Genomic DNA, 19,227 nt, shown 5'->3' with positions numbered 1-19,227 from the left:
TCTTAGGAGGTAGTTTGTAAATAAAGTATTAAGGAGACAAGAATGCTTTCCAAGAAGTCAACAGGATGTTTCCATAATCTTATTAAGGTGGAGAGGGTATAGCTTCAGGCTAGAAACTAGCAGCATCATGATTTACTGATGTCAATGGCACCCATTATCTCTAGGGAAACTGATAAAAGAAACTTTTTTATAAAGTTGGGGATTAGGCCTCAAACTAAAGAGATCCCACTTTGATATCATCTCTTTTAGTTGCAACAACAGAAAAAGATAAATACACAAAAAATTTAAGGGATAATTCCTAAAAAGGTGCAATGTTTTTCTTCACAAAATCATTAAGAAATCGTAAGATACTGAATACACATACAAACAAGGACACATGTTATAACCCAAGTACTTTTGAAACCATGTTTTAGTTCCAAACCCCAGTACACATCAATTTCATGAATTCAACTTTTTTTATTCAGAACGTGTATCTTTAAGACTGGTATAAACAAAAATTAAATACAAACAACTTGTTATTGACATAACAGCTGCAGTTATTAACTGCGAGAATACAGTAAAAAGGAGCCTTACTAAATGTTAATATTCTTGCAACAGAATTATCCCCGTCATTTTATGGTAGTAAATTCTGGCAAGAAATGATAAATTCATTTGTTATTAAAGATACTTAAAGAGTTTCCACGATCAATCAGTCATGCTGCAAATAAAACAGCAATTTATTCAAGAGAACCCTTACCTTTCTCTTATTCTCCTAAAAGGTCTGCCATTTACAGGTAACTAGTATTTCCAGATCAGTTGTTCAAACCAAGGTTCTTCCTATAAATTCACATCTTAGCTTTAAATACAGTAAACTTACACTCATTTTCCCTTTCCAGTGGAATTTCTAGTCTTGAAGTTAAAACACTTTCACAAACAAAGAATAAAATCCTTCACGTAAATCTTGGTTCTTACTTTTCTTCTACCTCATTTTCATTTTCTTGTATTATCTGTTCTTCCTCCTCATCACCAAAAGTCTGTTCCTGCATGGTGGTAAAGGAGAGAGATCTAGCAGCCACTTCTGCAGCGAGGCCAGCAGTGAAAGTGAAATCAGGGGACAGCTGTAGCTGGGGCAGCCTCTGCTTGATGGAGGGCTGTGATGAGACCCTGGGGGTTGGGTGGGCAGGGGCCAGGCCATCTACATCTGCCTGCGGAGACTCATCTTCACTCTTACATTGGTAATGTGCTCTTTCTTCAGCTCCTTGGAAGAAGACTTCATTTGCAGAATTGTCTTTACTTTTACCATCTAGAGGGTATTCACATAAATACTCAGTCCTACTACTTATTTCATTGTCAGCTGTAGAGGTTTTATTATTTTCCTCTTCAGTATCATTTTTACCAACTTTCCCCATATCTGAATCCACTGATGGTTCTGAATTACTTATGGGTTCCACTGGGTCTACAGGAGACAAGGATTTCAACACAGCTTCAAAGGAAAAAAAAAAAAAAAGAAAGAAAAATAATAACTAAAAACCCAGCAATGATTTAAACTTAAATTTAAACTCCCAGTAGGTTTTTCTTATAAAGAACAATAAATAAAAGCTAAATAAAGCTTTCTAGTAAATCAAAGTAAATTTATAAAACCAGAGAACTTTATAAGAGATAAAATACCTCAGACATAAAATGAGATGGGGTTTTGATAAATATTTTAAAACACCTTATGTATTCTCTTAATTCAAAACATTAAAGCAGTGTTTTTAAGGTGTGGCTCTTGAACCAACAGCATCAGTCAGCATCACCTAGGAATTTTTTAGAAATGAAAATTCTTCAGCTCCATGCCTATTGAATCGGAAACTGGAGGAGGACTGGCTACGGTTTGACAAGCCCTCTGCTGGATTCTGATGCACACCAAGTTTGAGAGCCACTGTACTAAAGGATAAGCAGCATGGTTTCACCCAGAGTATGACAGACGAAACACCTAAGAGTAATTCAAGTAATAATCCTACCATCATCAACACACACATATTTACAAGTTAAAACACCATGGAAAAAAATTACAACATACAATTCAACTCACTTGTTAGCCACCTAATAAGACCCTGATGACAGTAAAGCCATAACTTCTACATTTAACGCCACAGAAAAATATAAAATAAAATAAAACCTGTATTCCATATCAACTACTGTACAAAGCATAATACATAAATATTACATCCATACGGCAGAAGTTGTCCTTTCAAGGAAAATGAAGTTTTATTTAGCCCCTCTTGATGTTAGTAGGCAGTGGGTTGCTTGCTATGCAGTCTCTCCTCCCAGTATGAGGGGTTAGTACAATACAATATGTTATGAAGCATGACGGAAGAAAAAAAAGTGCGTCTTGAAGATCTGGCGTTTATTTTAAAAAATAATTTGTAAAACGTGTCCATTTCCAAGAAACAGATCCCTAAGCTGCAGTAACTCCACTAGAGAAGCAGCAACAACAGAAAAAAATGGCCACAGCAGGTTCCAGTGTAGAATTTCCCTCTCTAATTCCATTCGGACTTTACCCCTGTAGGCAGAGATGAAAACAACTCTGGAAGATGTACTGAAATTTTTCATGGGAAAAGCATTTTAAGGTATCAGCTTTTAACTTATTTTCATAAACTAAATTAGCATTATGCCTTTTCAAATGTAAACTATCAAAAGCACACACCTGAAAAGAGATATTCTCTCATCATTATATCTTTACCCATACTGTCAAGAGGATAGTTTTAAAGCCACATGAAAAAAGTACTAAACAACAAAAAAGGATACAAGTTTATATACAGTGCTATTTTCAGACTTTGTGTACAACTTTGTGTACAGTGTTAGCTGATAAATCTGTTAATTCTTAAAGAAAGCAACACATATTAGAAGCTGATTGATATTCCTGATTATTGTTAATTAAATGAGGGCGGGTAATCTGTATAATGCATCAATGAGCTAGTACGTTAACACTGTGCTAGAATATAAACCTCCAGGACTGTACGGATTTCTGTCTCCTGATCTATGTGCTGGGGATTCAATAGTAAACCATATCTTATTATCTACTTATTGAGTAATTTTCTAAATGAATACTGTGGGGGATAATAAAGCCCCTATTTAAGAACACTGTAATTTCATTTCAGAAACAAACAAAAAAAATAGAACACACAGGAAACAATAGTGTCTAAAATCTAATACTCCTAATCTCTGATTTACGAAGGCCCAATATATGGACAAGCAGGTTGCAGGAACTCTGCTTTGTTGCTCAAGAAATCCTCTCATTTCACAACAGTGTCCCCTGCGTGTAGGGCTCTGTAGTAGTGAGAGAGGTGGCAGGACTGGAACAGTAAGAGGGGGACTCACGGAGGAGAGACTGGTGGAGAGGACAGCATTCCTGTAAAAGGGATCGCCATGAAGACTTTTCATTAATAAAAACAGCCAGTTTGCAGAACCATTGCTAATTAGATATAAGTAGAGGAAGATATCTATACTAGAAACAGTGGGGAATATAATTGAATATGGGGGACTCATGATGGAGAGGCTTGAAACCAGGAATAGGAGTTTAGATTAAATACAATAAAAAAGGGAAACTGCTGTAGATTTTTCAGAGAGAGAGCTATTTTCTATGTGCTGTTTGAGAAAAATCAAATTAGTTTTCAAGGATAGACAGAAGCAAACCTAAAGGCTTAGAAGCTATATTCAAGAACAGCTTAGAAGAAAAAGGTATTGAAAATGCAAGTCAGCTAAGAGGCTATTATAATAATGAGCATAAGCTTATAAGTGAGTGTTAGTAGCTCAGTCATGTCTGACTCTTTGCAACCCAATGGATGCTAGCCCGCCAGGCTCCTCTGTCCATGAAATTCTCCAGGCAAGAATACTGGAGTGGAGAGCCATTCCCTTCTCTAGTGGATCTTCCTGACCCAGGGATTGGATCCGGACCTCCTACATTGCAGGCAAATTCTTTACCATGAGAACCACCAGGGAAGCCCAACCTTACGAGGACCTGGGCTATAAAGGGGATCAATGGGAAGAAAGCAGGACAAAATCAAGAAGTACACATCTGGACAAGGGAGGGCAGGAGGGCCCCAGAGAAGAAAAGAGAGTGATGAGGGACCTTCCGGAGTGACCTATACACTTCTAGTGAAAAGAGAAAGGGAAGAGAAGACCGTTGATTTTGAGGCTCCGCATATACTAAAATAGAAGGGAAGTCCCACTCTACTTGCTTAGAAATCCAGAGGAATTAATTCTTGAATTAGGAATTAGCCAGTCTGATGATACTGTTGAGTACTAAGCTTCCCCTCTCTTGCTCCCCTGCCTCCTATGAAGTTCTAAAGAAAAGAAGGTGGTTACATAAAGAAGTTCAAGGGTAATCTTAGGTATTATCAGTCATCCACTTTTGTACAAATCCAAATATGAAGACAGTGTGCACATAAGCATCTCTGCCTTCCATCTTCTACAGTGTTCAAATCAATTATTATTAAGTAACCTAGTGATATAGCTAAGGGCCTAGGGTTTAAGTCATTGGTTTCAACAGTGAACAGTTATTAATTTTGTGTTATATTAAAAATTGTAATTGAGAACAGGGTTTAGAATCTTGAACCCACTGAAACAAATTTAGTAGAAAAATAGAGTAACTGATGAAAAAGTCTGACTTCATATTCCCAATCTGATTATACAGTAACTTTTATTGATCAAATTGGATTATATAATGACTCTTTTAATGATCAAATTGATTTTGTGTCTAAAAGACAAAGTACTATACTTACTGGTGGATCCCTAAAATGAACACCATAAGAATTCTGTGGCTAAGATTTACAGTTCAAGAAAAAAGAATCCCTTACACTGAAATAAACTGTTACTCTGAAGTCAGTGCTTACCATGATCACTAAACAGAAGTTGCTTCCACTTCTGCCTTTCTGCCTCTGATGCTTTAAATCCCAGCACAGATTTCAGTTCTTGGAGCACCCTCTTGGATTCTTCATGTTCACGCTTCTGTCTCTCTCTGTCTTCTTGAGACAAGTAATAAAAATCATCCTTTCTGAAATCAGTTTCCATATCAATATCATCTACATAAGCTTCTAACTCCTGAAAATGAATAAAAGAAAAAGGATGGTACTTCAAGCAGACAGTTTTCTAGTAGCATTCACTGATTTGAACCTATCGAACTCCAAGATTAAAAAAATAAGGACTCCTGGCATAGGTCACTGAAGCACAAGTTGGGCATACAAAGCAAACACAGATAAACTGAAATCTTAATGAAACTTATGATACTAAAAAGAGTTGTGGATAAGAAAGTTTAACAACTTCAGTCATTATTTTTCTTCTCTGATACCATTCGATAGATTTAGTTAAGATTCTATTAGCTATGTCAAAATCAATCAAAATTAGCAGGGCTGTTGGTTTACGGAGGTAGTCAGGTATGTTTGATAGACATTTGTGTTTCTTTCTGACTCTTCAGGAAGTCTGAACACTATCACTAGGATTAGGGAACACCTCATCTGATGGTTCTCCTTATCTCTAAGGTGAAGGGTAGGATCCTTATTACTCAGCTTCTGCTGCAATTATGGTTAAGGAAAATTATTTGGGATCCTCTTATCAGCGTGAATTTAACTCAGATGACCATTATATCTACTATTGCGGCCAGGAATCCTTCAGAAGAAATGCAGTAGCCATCATGGTCAACAAAAGAGTCCGAAATGCAGTACTTGGATGCAATCTCAAAAACGACAGAATGATCTCTGTTCGTTTCCAAGGCAACCCATTCAATATCACAGTAATCCAAGTCTATGCCCCAACAGTAACGCTGAAGAAGCTGAAGCTGAACGGTTCTATGAAGACCTCCAAGACCTTTTAGAACTAACACCCAAAAAAGATGTCCTTTTCATTATAGGGGACTGGAATGCAAAAGTAGGAAGTAAAGAAATACCTGGGGTAACAGGCAAATTTGGCCTTGGAATGCAGAATGAAGCAGGGCAAAGACTAATAGAGTTTTGCCAAGAGAACACACTGATCATACCAAACACCCTCTTCCAACAACACAAGAGAAGACTCTACACATGGACATCACCAGATGGTCCAATACTGAAATCAGACTGATTATATTCTTTGCAGACAAAGATGGAGAAACTCTATACAGTCAGCAAAAACAAGACTGGGAGCTGACTGTGGCTCAGATCATGAACTCCTTATTGCCAAATTCAGAGTTAAATTGAAGAAAGTAGGGAAAACCACTAGACCATTCAGGTATGACCTAAATCAAATCCCTTATGATTACACAGTGGAAGTGAGAAATAGATTTAAGGGACTAGATCTGATAGACAGAGTGCCTGATGAACTATGGACATAGGTTTGTGACATTGTATAGGAGATAGGGAGCAAGACCATCCCCAAGAAAAAGAAGTGCAAAAAAGCAAAATGGCTGTCTGGGGAGGCCTTACAAATAGCTGTGAAAAGAAGAGAGGCAAAAAGCAAAGGAGAAAAGGAAAGATATAAGCATCTGAATGCAGAGTTCCAAAGAATAGCAAGGAGAGATAAGAAAGCCTTCTTCAGCGATTGATGCAAAGAAATAGAGGAAAACAACAGAATGGGAAAGACTAGAGACCTCTTCAAGAAAATTAGAGATTCCAACGGAACATTTCATCCCAAGAATGGCTCAATAAAGGACAGAAATGGTATGGACCTAACAGAACCAGAAGATATTAAGAAGAGGTGGCAAGAATACACAGAAGAACTGTACAAAAAAGATCTTCATGACCAAGATAATCACAATGGTGTGATCACTCACCTAGAGCCAGACATCCAGGAATGTGAAGTCAAGTGGGCCTTAGAAAGCATCACTACTAACAAAGCTAGTGGAGGTGATGGAATTCCAGTGGAGCTATTTCAAATCCTGGAAGATGATGCTGTGAAAATGCTTCTTTTTTTTATTTTTTATGCACTCAATATGCCAGAGAATTTGGAAAACTCAGCAGTGGCCACAGGACTGGAAAAAGTCAGTTTTCATTCCAATCCCAAAGAAAGGCAATGCCAAAGAATGCTCAAACTACCACACAATTGCACTCATCTCACACACTAGTAAGGTAATGCTCAAAGTTCTCCAAGCCAGGCTTCAGCAATACATGAACTTTGAACTTCCAGATGTTCAAGCTAGTTTTAGAAAAGGCAGAGGAACCAGAGATCAAATTGTCAACATCTGCTGGATCATGGAAAAAGCAAGACAGTTCCAGAAAAACATCTATTTCTGCTTTAATGACTATGCCAAAGCCTTTGACTGTGTGGATCACAACAAACTGTGGAAAATTCTGAAAGAGATGGGAATTCCAGACCACCTGGCCTGCCTCTTGAGAAACCTATAAAGCAACAGTTAGAACTGGACATGGAATAACAAACTGGTTCCAAAAAGGAAAAGGAGTACGTCAAGGCTGTATACTGTCACCCTGCTTATTTAACTTATATGCAGAGCACATCATGAGAAACGCTGGGCTGAAGAAGCATAAGCTAGAATCAAAATTGTCAGGAGAAATATCAATAACCTCAGATGTGCAGATGACACCACCCTTATGGCAGAAAGTGAAGAGGAACTAAAAAGACTCTTGATGAAAGTGAAAGAGGAGAGTGAAAAAATTGGCTTAAAGCTCAACATTCAGAAAATGAAGATCATGGCATCTGGTCCCATCACTTCATGGCAAATAGATGGGGAAACAGTGGAAACAGTGTCAGACTTTATTTTTTTGGGCTCCAAAATCACTGCAGATGGTGATTACGGCCATGAAATTAAAAGATACTTACTGCTTGGAAGGAAAAGTTACGACCAACCTAGATAGCATATTCAAAAGCAGAGATATTCATTACTTTTCCAACAAAGGCCTGTTTAGTCAAGGCTATGGTTTTTCCAGTGGTCATGTATGGATGTGAGAGATGGACTGTGAAGAAAGCTGAGCGCCAAAGAATTGATGCTTTTGAACAGTGGTGTTGGAGATGACTCTTGAGAGTCCCTTGGCCTGTAAGGAGATCCAACCAGTCCATTCTAAAGGAGATCAGCCCTGGGTGTTCTTTGGAAGGAATGATGCTAAAGCTGAAACTCCAGTACTTTGGCCACCTCATGCGAAGAGTTGACTCATTGGAAAAGACTCTGATGCTGGGAGGGATTGAGGGCAGGAGGTGAAGGGGACGACCGAGGATGAGATGGCTGGATGGCATCACTGACTTGATGTACATGAGTCTGGGTGAACTCCGGGAGTTGGTGATGGACAGGGAGGCCTGGCGTGCTGTAATTCATGGGGTTGCAAAGAGTCAGACATGACTGAGCGACTGAAGTGAAATCAGGTGTAACTGGGTCAGATCTGATTCCGAAGTTTGTGATAAAAGAAACAGGCATTTTAAGGAAACCATTCCAGCAAGGATGGTGGCAGACAGTTTCTAGAGGTAGAGGTTCTGAATATAGTTTTCATTATTTAGCATGATGCAACAAGTGGCAATGCCTACACCCAGTGACGCAGCAGTGACGCTGCCACTGGAACAGTTCTTTTGAGTGACTTTGGCTGTGTACCCCACCCTGCTTTAAGCTCATTATCTGGCCCTCTGAAATATTCTGTCAGCTAGCTAACTGTTTTAAATAAATTTCTTTGTTAAACTAAGTAGGGTTCGTCTCCCTTTGCAATTAAAAATAGTGAATAGACAAAATGACGAAGAAAAAGAAGTCGTCTTCTTCAGAAGAAAAGTCTTCAGAATAAGAAATCTGTTGTCAATATCCTACTTAATCATCTAAAAAGTATTTTTTAAAGTGAGGTTTAGCATACATCCTGACGATCTGCACTTTTGGGCTTCCCTGGTGGCTCAGATGGTAAAGAATATACCTGTAATGCAGGAGACCCAGGTTCAATCCCTGGGTCGGGAAGACCTCCTGGAAAAGGGAATGGCTACCTACTCCAGTATTCTTGCCAGGAGAATTCCATGGACAGAAGACCCTGGCAGGCTACAGTCCATGGGGTCGCAAAGAGTCAGACATAACCAAGCATCTTTCACATAACTTATGTAGATGCATTCAAATGCACAAATCTTAAGTGTAAAGGACTTTTACATATGTACACATACTTGGAACCACCACTCTGATCAAGAGAAAAACATTTCCAGCATCCCAGAAGGTACCTTTACCAATGTACTAATTTTTAATGCATTTCATCACTTTCAAGTATTTAAGAAATGGACAATTAGATACAAACAGGAAAATCTTCTGATAGATTCGATGGATTAAAATTCAAGGCACTAAGAACTAATGATATGATATAAATTCAATACACTGTGTTGTGATTTTTAAAGATCATTAGAAATATAAATTCAACAACTGTGCATAATTATTCAACAACTGTTCTGTGCTAAGTCTCTTCGGTTGCGTCGGACTCTTTGCGACCCTATGGACTGTAGCCTGCAGGCTCCTCTGTCCATGGGATTTTCCAAAGAATACTGGAGGTGGTTGCCACTTCATTCTCAGGGGATCTTCCTGACCTAGGGATTGAACCTGTGTCTCTTACATCTCCAGAATTTGAAGGCAGGTTCTTTACCACTAGCGCCACCTGAGAAGCCCTCAAAATGGGGTGCCATGCCCTCCTCCAAGGGATCTTCCCAAATAGGGACTGAACCTTGGTTAATTTTAATTCAACAATTACCCATGTCAATTACAGAGAAAGGGAGGTAAGGTTTGTACGTTAAATTCTTTAGAGGGAAAAAAGGCAGTTTCCATCCTTACCTGCTCCTCAGGGATTGGATCTTTGTCTGCAATGTGTAGAGGCGGCTGCAGCACAGGTGCCACAGTACAGCGTGGGCGCTCACACGCCATTTCAGGGTTCCCTTCAAAAGGAACACAGGAAGGAGTGAATATCTGCTAAAGTTAACAAAGAGTAACACCTGTAGGTTTATAATTCAAATAAACTCTTGGAGAAGAAAACCTGTTTTCTCTCTTCCTTTTTCACCTTACCGTAGTACTTGGCACACAGAAGGTACTCTAAATACTTCAACAATCAACTTTACTCTTGGCATAGAAACAGACTCAAGACAGACTATCATCATTCTTCCCTACAAAAAACAAACTTCAATTCTGCACTTTCCTTATACCATTTTTATTCTCAGGAGAAATGAGGATTGGAAATGAGTTTCATAAGTAAAAGATTGAAAACATTACCTCAAGTGAGCTTAACTTCAATTAATTATTAAAAAACAGTGTTTGACATCCAATCTTGGGGTTATTTAGCCTCATATTCAGCTCTCTTTTATCATTATCTGTCTACTTTAAAGAAGTAGGGGTTAAGCCTCTAGATTTTTAGTTTTCAGAGTTGGGGGAGACTCTCGGCTAGCATGGGCTGGTATGGTCAGAGCAATCTAGGCTAGCGGGGGAGAACTCTCAGTGGGTATAATCAGCAGAAATGTGACTTAGCCCACAGTGCCAGGTGACTAGCTTCATACAAAAGACTGAGTAAATAAGTATATATTGAAGCTAATGACAGTCAAGCTTCTCATTATCACAAAAGGGAAGAACAAACACAGAGGAGGGGGAGGCCAAAATAAACTATGTGGTGCTGAAACTGCATTGGAGGCACTGGTATGAAGGCATGGTATATAACATATATGGACAGACAGATCTACAAACAGAGATAGACGTGTGTGTACATGCATATGAGTTGTGTGTGTGGTCAGTTGTGTCCAGCTCTTTTGTGACTCGAGGGACTGTAGCCTGTACATGTATATGCGCAGATGTATTCCATAGTTCTGTACACTGAGAAGTGGTAAGAGCAGTTAATATCCCAGTGGCCATAAGCATCCCTAGCACTTAGGTTCTTGGTTTCTAAAGGTCATTTTCTATTAAAAAGAATGAGGCTCTTTGGAGACAAGGCAGATGTTAGGGCTGGAGGCAAGGAAAGTATGAGACAAAGTCAACAAGTTTTCAAAGAATGATAGTGATAGGAACCACCTTGAATGGGCTCCCTCTGGTTGAACTATGGACAACCTGAGCAACAATACAAAATAAAAATAACTAATTATGATCTATTGAATAAAATAATCCATACTAATATAAATGTGTAAGTAAGTAGAAAGGGGGATGCTTAACCTTAAAATAGTGTCAACTAGTAAGTGTAGGTGGAAAACGGAATTAGACAAATACCATCTGAAACCACCACAGCAATATCCAGTTGAAGCAAGAACTATCAATGGATGCTAAAAGTAGTGGCTGAAAACATTTTAAGCTAATGTATTCACTTTGTGATACACAATTTTATGAGTTTAGATAAATTACAGTCATGTAATCACCATTACCACTGATCACGATACAGAACAGTCTTATCACCTCAAAACATCTACTTAATGCTGCCTCTTTATGCCCTATTCCTCCCTCCATATCCAACTCCTAGTAATCACTGGTATGTCTCTTATTCCTGTTAAGCTTTATCATTTTGAGACTGTCCTATAAATGGAATCACACAGTATGCAGTGATTTGAGCCTAACCTCCGCTGATTAGCACAGTGCATCCTCCATCTTACTAACGGAGCAGTAGTAGCCTATTTTTTTTTTATTTCTGAGTAGTATTCCGCTGTGTGGATGGAGGTAACGGTTTACGTCCTCATCAGGTGAAGGACCTTGGCTTGCTTCCTGACTCTATTGGTATACTGTAGGTATGCAGAAGAATGTCTGATTTTTAAAAATAGGAACAGAAGTTCTCAGGGGCAATGGGATTTCATGTCTGTTTCTTAACTCAAATGGTTTAGAATAATACCACCAAAAGAATTTATAGACAACACACACACAAATGTGGTAGAACGTAAAAAACTGGGAAATCTGGAATTAAGGGGTACTTAAAATTATTCTTGTGATGTTCCTATAATTTTGAAATAATTAAAATAAAAAGATATAGCTAACTAAAGCACCTGTTTCTTAAAAAATTTAAACCAACAATTTTATTTAGAGTTGTGTATCCAAGGCTACTGGAGAAGGCAATGGCACCCTACTCCAGTACTCTTGCCTGGAAAATTCCAATGGATGGAGGAGCCTGGTAGGCTGCAGTCCATGGGGTCGCTAAGAGTCGGATACGACTGAGTGACTTCACTTTCACTTTTCACTTGCATGCATTGGAGAAGGAAATGGCAACCCAGTCTAGTGTTCTTGCCTGGAGAATCCCAGGGACAGGGGAGTCTGTGGGGTCGCACAGAGCCGGACATGACTGAGGCAACTTAGCAGCAGCAGCAGCATCCAAGGCTATGATGGGCATTTTAGCGAGAAAAGTTTCTGAATACTTGTATTTTAGTTCATATCATTACCACCGATGAGCAAATCAAGAAATGGCTCATCACCTGCCCAATGATTTGAGACTGTTTTAACAATCATGTTCAAGTGACTAAGATTCAATATCTTACAGTATGCTAAGGGAGGCATGAATGGGATGCATCTTCTAACACCCAGTGGTCTCCTGAGTGTTTCTATTTATAAAAAATACACCCAAAAGCTCTAGAGTTAAGTCATCTAAAAAAGTTTAATATGCATAAATATTTGCACATATTAAAAATCCTTGGCAAATCTAACTTTTGGAGAAAGAATTATTCACTATTTACATTTGAGGAAATGTACTGATAGTATATCAGTAATTAGCTTGTTTACATTTCCTTTGAAAAATGCTAATACTTTTACTATCTAAGGACTTGTTCAGTTTGCTCGAGACAGTAAACAAAGTATTATAGATCTAGCTATAAACAAAACAATGACTTAACAGGATGATAAAGCATTACTCACCTTTGGCAATAATACAATTTTTTATTTTATTTTTTAATTGCAGGATAATTGCTTTACAGAATTTTGTTGTTTTTTGTCAAACATCAATATGATCAGCCATAGGTGTATATATGTCCCCTTCCTCTTAACATCATAATAAAGGTCCAAGGGATAAACATATTATTGACTTATAGCACAAGTTTAAAGATTAATATGCCAAACATTTACAATTAAATTAGTGAAGTTAATGAAGTATTTTATCTTAAAAGTAAATTCAATTTCTGGTCCCTGACTATCAAAACTCATTATTATCCTAACTGGAAAAGAGTTTCTGGAATTTCTAATAATGGATTAATACTATTAAAATCTATTTTTTTAATTAAAATTTTAAAAAAGGAAGTATATGATTCAGGGAAACTTCAAATCATATTCATTTTTTATTTATAAAAATAAGAGCCAACACTTTATATTCAGTGTCAATTTGCACATATAAGTTCACCTCTTTTTTTTTTTTTAGACAACTAAGAAATTTTATCAAGTCAGTTTTATCATACAGACAAGAAGTAAACCTGATGAAGTCCTACTGGGGAATAAGTATGTCTGGTAAGTGTATGCAAAAGCACTCTCTCATAGGTACCTTTTTTATCTGTATTTCTTCGTAGCAATTTGTCCACTTGAGAAATGGCCTCTTCCCAGCAATTGTTGCTTGCTTGAACATGGGGCTGAATTAACTTTAATTTCTGTTCTAGGATTTGATAAGCTTCTGACACTGGTTCTTGTGTTTCTTTAGTACAGACAAGCTTTTCAAGTTCATCCTCAAGAATTATTACCCTGAGTAATAAAGAAAAACAAAAACATATTTCTAAACTATGAAATGAAATGCATAATTCACAAAGTTTATTTTTAAAAAAAGTTTGTAAGATGAAAAAAAGTTCTGAATGTGGAAGGTGGTGATGATTGCACACAATATATATGTACTTAATGCCACTTACCTGTAGCTTAAAAAAGGTTAAGTGGTAAATTTTACATTATATGCATTTACCAGTTTTAAAAAAAGTCTATAAAGAGTATCATATATTTCTTCAACAAATACTTCTTGCATATATACCAGGCATTTTTACAAACTAAAAAGATAAGTTAAACCTATTTCCTACTTATAAGAAACTTAAACCACATCAGAGAAGTGATACATATATAATATTATAAAAAATTAAAACTAACATTTTATTTCCAATTTAAAGATGAGAAATTAGTTCTAGAGAGTTGAAGAAACTTGCCCAGGTCATATAGCTGGTAAATTGTAAAGCTGGGTTATATCCAGGCACAAAATGACAGACAGAAAGATGGGATTAAAAGAATTCAGAAGAGGAGCAAGTTACTGTGCTAAGGCAGAGGCACTCCTGAGGGAGCACTGAAGAATGGATAAAACCTGAGCGTGTACGGAAGATGAAGAAGGCCACTCTAGATGGTAATGGGAAACAGCCTTTATACAGTTTGGCTGGACTGAGGTAAAGGAATGAGAAATAAAGATAAGAGAGCAGACAGCAGTCAATTTACATCTAGCCCTTTCTGCAGAATGTTTCATTCAGTCTAAGCTGCTACACTCACTCCAAATCCAAGGAAAATTTTCAGATAAGAAAGCAAATATAAGGCTCAGAAATGTTCATCTGGCAGCTGGCACTCTACAGACCAGGAAAACACTTACAGAGTCAATGTTCTCCTGTAGGCAAGTGAGAGTGGGAACAGCAAATGGGACAAGCAAGGGGGAGGAATGAAACACAGAATAATTTTTTAGATAACACTTTTCAAAGCTGTGTGTGGCAGTACTAAAGAGCAAATCAGATATGATGCTCTGTGACTGGACTGCTCTCTAGTGAAAGTATTCTGAAGGGTGAAGTGGCGTACATAAAATCTTTCATTTTTTAACAGGAAACATACCTCCCATGTGTTTTCCATAATCCCTGGCCAAGGTACAAAGCCCTTCTTTGTCATTTTCATGTCCATTTAGTGTAGTACTCTTTCTTCTGAAACCATCTTCCTCATGCTAATGCATTTTATTACACCCTGTACATCTCTGATTCCATTGCCAAACATTAATTCTTGATAGACCCTGGTTTGCCTAACACAGCCTTTCCATCCACTGTTTCCTCTCATGATGATCCACCTTTTGCCACCCACTCAAATGAACAGCCTTATCTCCCACATTCCCAGTGGGAGATAGCTTTCTTAGAATAGCAGCAACAGACAAATGGAACATCACCGCCTCATAGTGTCTTAATTGTTCCCTATGCCTCAACCTTTACATGAGTATTATCTACCTATCTCAGACCTTGAATTGATGGTTAAAAACTTACCTTTTTAAAATGTCTTTCTGACCTTAATTTCCTATCTGTGTACGTCACATCCTTCTTTACTCTGGTAAATTAGCCTTTTGATTTTACTGAGACTTCAAGTTCTTCTGATGCATTTTCTTATCTTTGAAAATCAACTGCTGCCCTCCCCCTTTCACATCTTGCTTGGTATCCAAGGTCAAGTACATCACCTACAATCTTCTCAACTCATTAAATTCCTCCGACCTTCCCTGATTACAAGACAACATGAACCAACTCATTCATTTGATCCAGTCCTATACTATGAGTATGTGTTATAGAAAAATTTCACTGAAATGACTGGACACTGCATTTTACTAAGGTGGAGTACTAACACCACCATGCGAAGTAGAAGGTCAACAAATATAAACTACGGATCCTACATTTTACTATCCCGCCGCTAAGTCACTTCAGTCGTGTCCAACTCTGTGCGACCCCATAGATGGCAGCCCACCACGCTCTGCTGTCCCTGGGATTCTCCAGGCAAGAACACTGGACTGGGTTGCCATTCATTTCCTTCTCCAATGCATGAAAGTGAAAAGTGAAAGTGAAGTTGCTCAGTCGTGTCCAACTCCTAGCAAGTGACCCCATGGACTGCAGCCTACCAGGCTCCCCCGTCCATGGGACTTTCCAGGCAAGAGTACTGGAGTGGGGTGTCATCGCCTTCTCCAATTTCACTATCCAACTAGGGCCAAAAAAGTTGTTCTATGCTATAGAAAAATGTCCAAACCTCTTGTCCAAAAATAGCAATATAATACTCTTCAACTACATATAATACTTCTCAGCTTTTGTCCTATCTTTCTAGGTTTTCTGTTGAAATTTAAAAAAGTAAAAACTATAAATGAATCCCCCCAATTACAGTACTAACAAATCAGTTTGTTACATTTGTAGGTTGAAACCATCCTTTAGGCTGCGTGTCTCGATTTTGTTGCTTCTTTTCAGCTAGGACACAAGCCAACAACCACAATGGCACGAGAAAGGAGCCTGCTAGTCATGGGGATGTCTCCTTACACGGCTTCTAAACTTACTCATTCAGCAATGCTTTCAGATGCAGCTGCAAGCTGCGTACTGCCGTGTGAACATTACTCAGTTCTCTTGACTTCTGCTGAGTTCTGGATAAACGCTGGGGTACCGACTGGTGCTGAGTTTCAAAGTACCGGTAGAACTCATAGCTGCGCTTAAGCTCTTCCAAACAGGCAGAATGAGCATGAGGTAGACCTTGAGTCACATCAGATAAGATACGATGAGGCAAAAGTGCTGGAGTAAGTAAGGGCCCAGGAGGTGAATTTGTTGTAGAAAGTAACAGGGCTAGCCGCCTAAAGAACTCTGAACTCTGTGCCACCCAGAGCTGAAACAGAACCTAAAAAGAGAAAAAGAACAAGATCAATAAAAAAATATTGGCCAATATTCAAAACAAACTACAAATTTATTAATCTTAACTTCTGGATTAAACTTTTCACTTTATCTTAAGTAATGAATATAGCTGAGCTTGAACTAACTAAGAGTAGCAAAAAATGTATGCCTGCATGCTAAGTTACTTTAGTCATGTCCAACTCCTTGTGATCCTATGGACCGTAGCTCACCAGGCTTCTCTGTCCAAGAGATTCTCCAGGCAAGAATACTGGAGTGGTTTGCCATGCCCTTCTCCAAGGGATCTTCCAGACCAAGGGATCAAACCCACAACTCCTTCACTGGAAGTGATTCTTTACCACTAGCAAGACCTGGGAAGCCCATGTTATATCAAATTATGTAGTCATAGCACATACAAACTTCTGATCCTATAGCAGCTTATACCAGTTTAGCAGATGGTGATTGCAGCCATGAAATTAAAAGACGGTTACTCCTTGGAAGGAAAGTTACGACCAACCTAGACAGCATATTGAAAAGCACAGACATTACTTTGTCAACAAAGGTCCGTCTAGTCAAGGCTATTGTTTTTCCAGTGGTCATGTATGGATGTGAGAGTTGGACTGTGAAGAAAGCTGAGCGCCAAAGAATTGATGCTTTTGAACTGTGGTATTGGAGAAGACTCTTGAGAGTCCCTTGGACTGCAAGGAGATCCAACCAGTCCATCCTAAAGGAAATCGGTCCCGAATATTCATTGGAAGGACTGGTGCTAAAGCTGAAACTCCAATACTTTGGCCACCTCATACGAAGAGCTGATTCATTTGAAAAGACCCTGATATTGGGAAAGATTGAGGGCAGGAGGAGAAGGGGATGGCAGAGGATGAGATGGTTGGATGGCATCACTGACTCAATGGACATGGGTTTGGATAAACTCTGGCAGTTGATGATGGATAGGGAGGCCTGGCATGCTGCGGTTCATGGGGTCGCAAAAAGTCAGACACGACTGAGCAACTGAATGGACTGACTGACTATCCTAAAAGAGAAATGCTGATGGAATGAGACACACCTAATTAGAAATGAATGTTCTTTGATGAATTATTTTTTTAAAACTGTATACAAAGGAGAAATGGAGAGAGCAGGAACGATGGGTCTGTGTAAGTCCAAAGAAATAAGTCATTGATGGATCCAGAGTTTGGAGTTCAAAATTATACCAATATTTTGGCCTGGGAAATAGCTAAGAAATAACATAAAAATCAGTTCCAGAGTGATCATACTCAGGAATGTCTGGTATGAGAAACTACAACAACCATTCTTGAAAGACACACCTTGATCCTGGCAGCAATGGATTCCTGTAAATCGTCCTGTTCAAGAGGATAATATCAAACATACAAATACAATCTAGTATGAAAAGGAGTTAGCAGATAACACAGAGGATTCAACCACTTTGGATAATTTGGATTCTAGTTTTTTATAAACATGAAAATGGACATTATTTAAACTGGTATATTAAATGAATTTTAAAATTATGCAAACAATGAATTAAGATAATTTAATGTAAACCTATTTCACTATTAACATTTTTTTAATAAGCAAGGCCAAAATTCCAAATCACTACAGATACACCAAGAATTCTTAAATATAAATACAAGCTATCACAGAAGTCTTACTTAACCATTAAATTTTATCACCAAAGTAATTTTCCTGGAAATTCCCTGGTGATCCCGTGGCTGTCTTTGTGCTTTTACTGCTGTGGCCCAGGCTCAATCCCTGGTTGGGAAACTAAGATCCCACAAGTTGTGCCGTATGGCCCCCCCAAATTTTTCTTTATCCCTTTATTTGTTCATTCAACAAGTGTTTTTTAAGCATCAATGATGTGCCAAGCAGTATTATAGGGGCTAATAATACAGCAGAGAACAAAAGAGAAAAATATCCCTGCCCTGATGGAGCTTATGTTCAAGTAGTTGGGCAATAGATATTAACAAGTAAAAGATAAGTTTCTTGGCTGACAGGGTATGGGGAGAATATAACAGAGAAAGGGAACAGCAAATGTGTGATTGTATGTGCATATGTGAGAGGAAGAGGAAGGAGAGAATAGCAGAGGGATACAATAAGCAAGGGGGAGAGTGTGTAATTGGATTTTTAAGAGAAACAGGGAGCTACTGAAGGTTTCTAAGCATTAGAGTAATATGATTCAAGTTAAGGTTTAACAAGGTTATTCTGGCTGCTGTGTTGATAGATAATAAGGAGGTAAGCAGAAGACAGGAGGTTACTGCAATAATGCAGGTGGGAGTTAACAAGGTACCTTGTACATAATGGTGAGAGGTAAGAGGTAGTTCAGTTCAGTCGCTCAGTTGTGTCCGACTCTTTGGAACCACATGGACTGAAGGCTTCCTTGTCCATCACCAACTTCCGGAGATTACTCAAACTCACATCCAAGAGTTGGTGATGCCATCCAACCATCTCATCCTCTAGTCGTCCCCTTCTCCTCTCGCCTTCAATCTTTCCCAGCATCAGGGTCTTTTCAAATGAGTAAGTTCTTCATATCAGGTGGCCAAAGGATTGGAGTTTCAGCTTCAGCATCAGTCCTTCCAATGAGTATTCAGGACTGATTTCCTTTAGGATGGACTGGTTGGATCTCCTTGCAGTCCAAGGGACTCACGAGAGTCTTCTCCAACACCACAGTTCAAAAGCATCAACTGTTCAGTGCTCAGCTTTCTTTATAGTACAACTCTCATATCCATACATGACTACTGGAAAAACCTGAGCTTTGACTAGACG

General features: G+C 38.5%; 1 protein-coding gene across 2 annotated transcripts in view; it reads right to left on the bottom strand.

Moving 5' to 3' along the window:
• Nucleotides 1-488: 488 nt before the first annotated feature.
• The window catches only part of VEZT (vezatin, adherens junctions transmembrane protein), a 77,470-nt gene continuing 58,731 nt past the window's right edge, over nt 489-19,227 (bottom strand). For both annotated transcript variants that reach the window (XM_068969975.1, XM_068969976.1), the window contains 5 exons: nt 16,131-16,462; nt 13,371-13,564; nt 9,725-9,825; nt 4,857-5,064; nt 489-1,462 (listed from right to left, as the gene is read on the bottom strand). In XM_068969975.1, coding sequence (XP_068826076.1) covers nt 948-1,462; nt 4,857-5,064; nt 9,725-9,825; nt 13,371-13,564; nt 16,131-16,462 — 1,350 coding nt within the window. In that variant the 3' untranslated portion in view covers nt 489-947. The remainder of the gene's footprint in view (nt 1,463-4,856; nt 5,065-9,724; nt 9,826-13,370; nt 13,565-16,130; nt 16,463-19,227) is intronic.

The sequence above is a fragment of the Capricornis sumatraensis genome, chromosome 4, assembly GCF_032405125.1.
Source record: "Capricornis sumatraensis isolate serow.1 chromosome 4, serow.2, whole genome shotgun sequence".
Lineage (NCBI taxonomy): Eukaryota > Metazoa > Chordata > Mammalia > Artiodactyla > Bovidae > Capricornis > Capricornis sumatraensis.
This window is presented reverse-complemented; position numbering and strand designations above follow the sequence as displayed.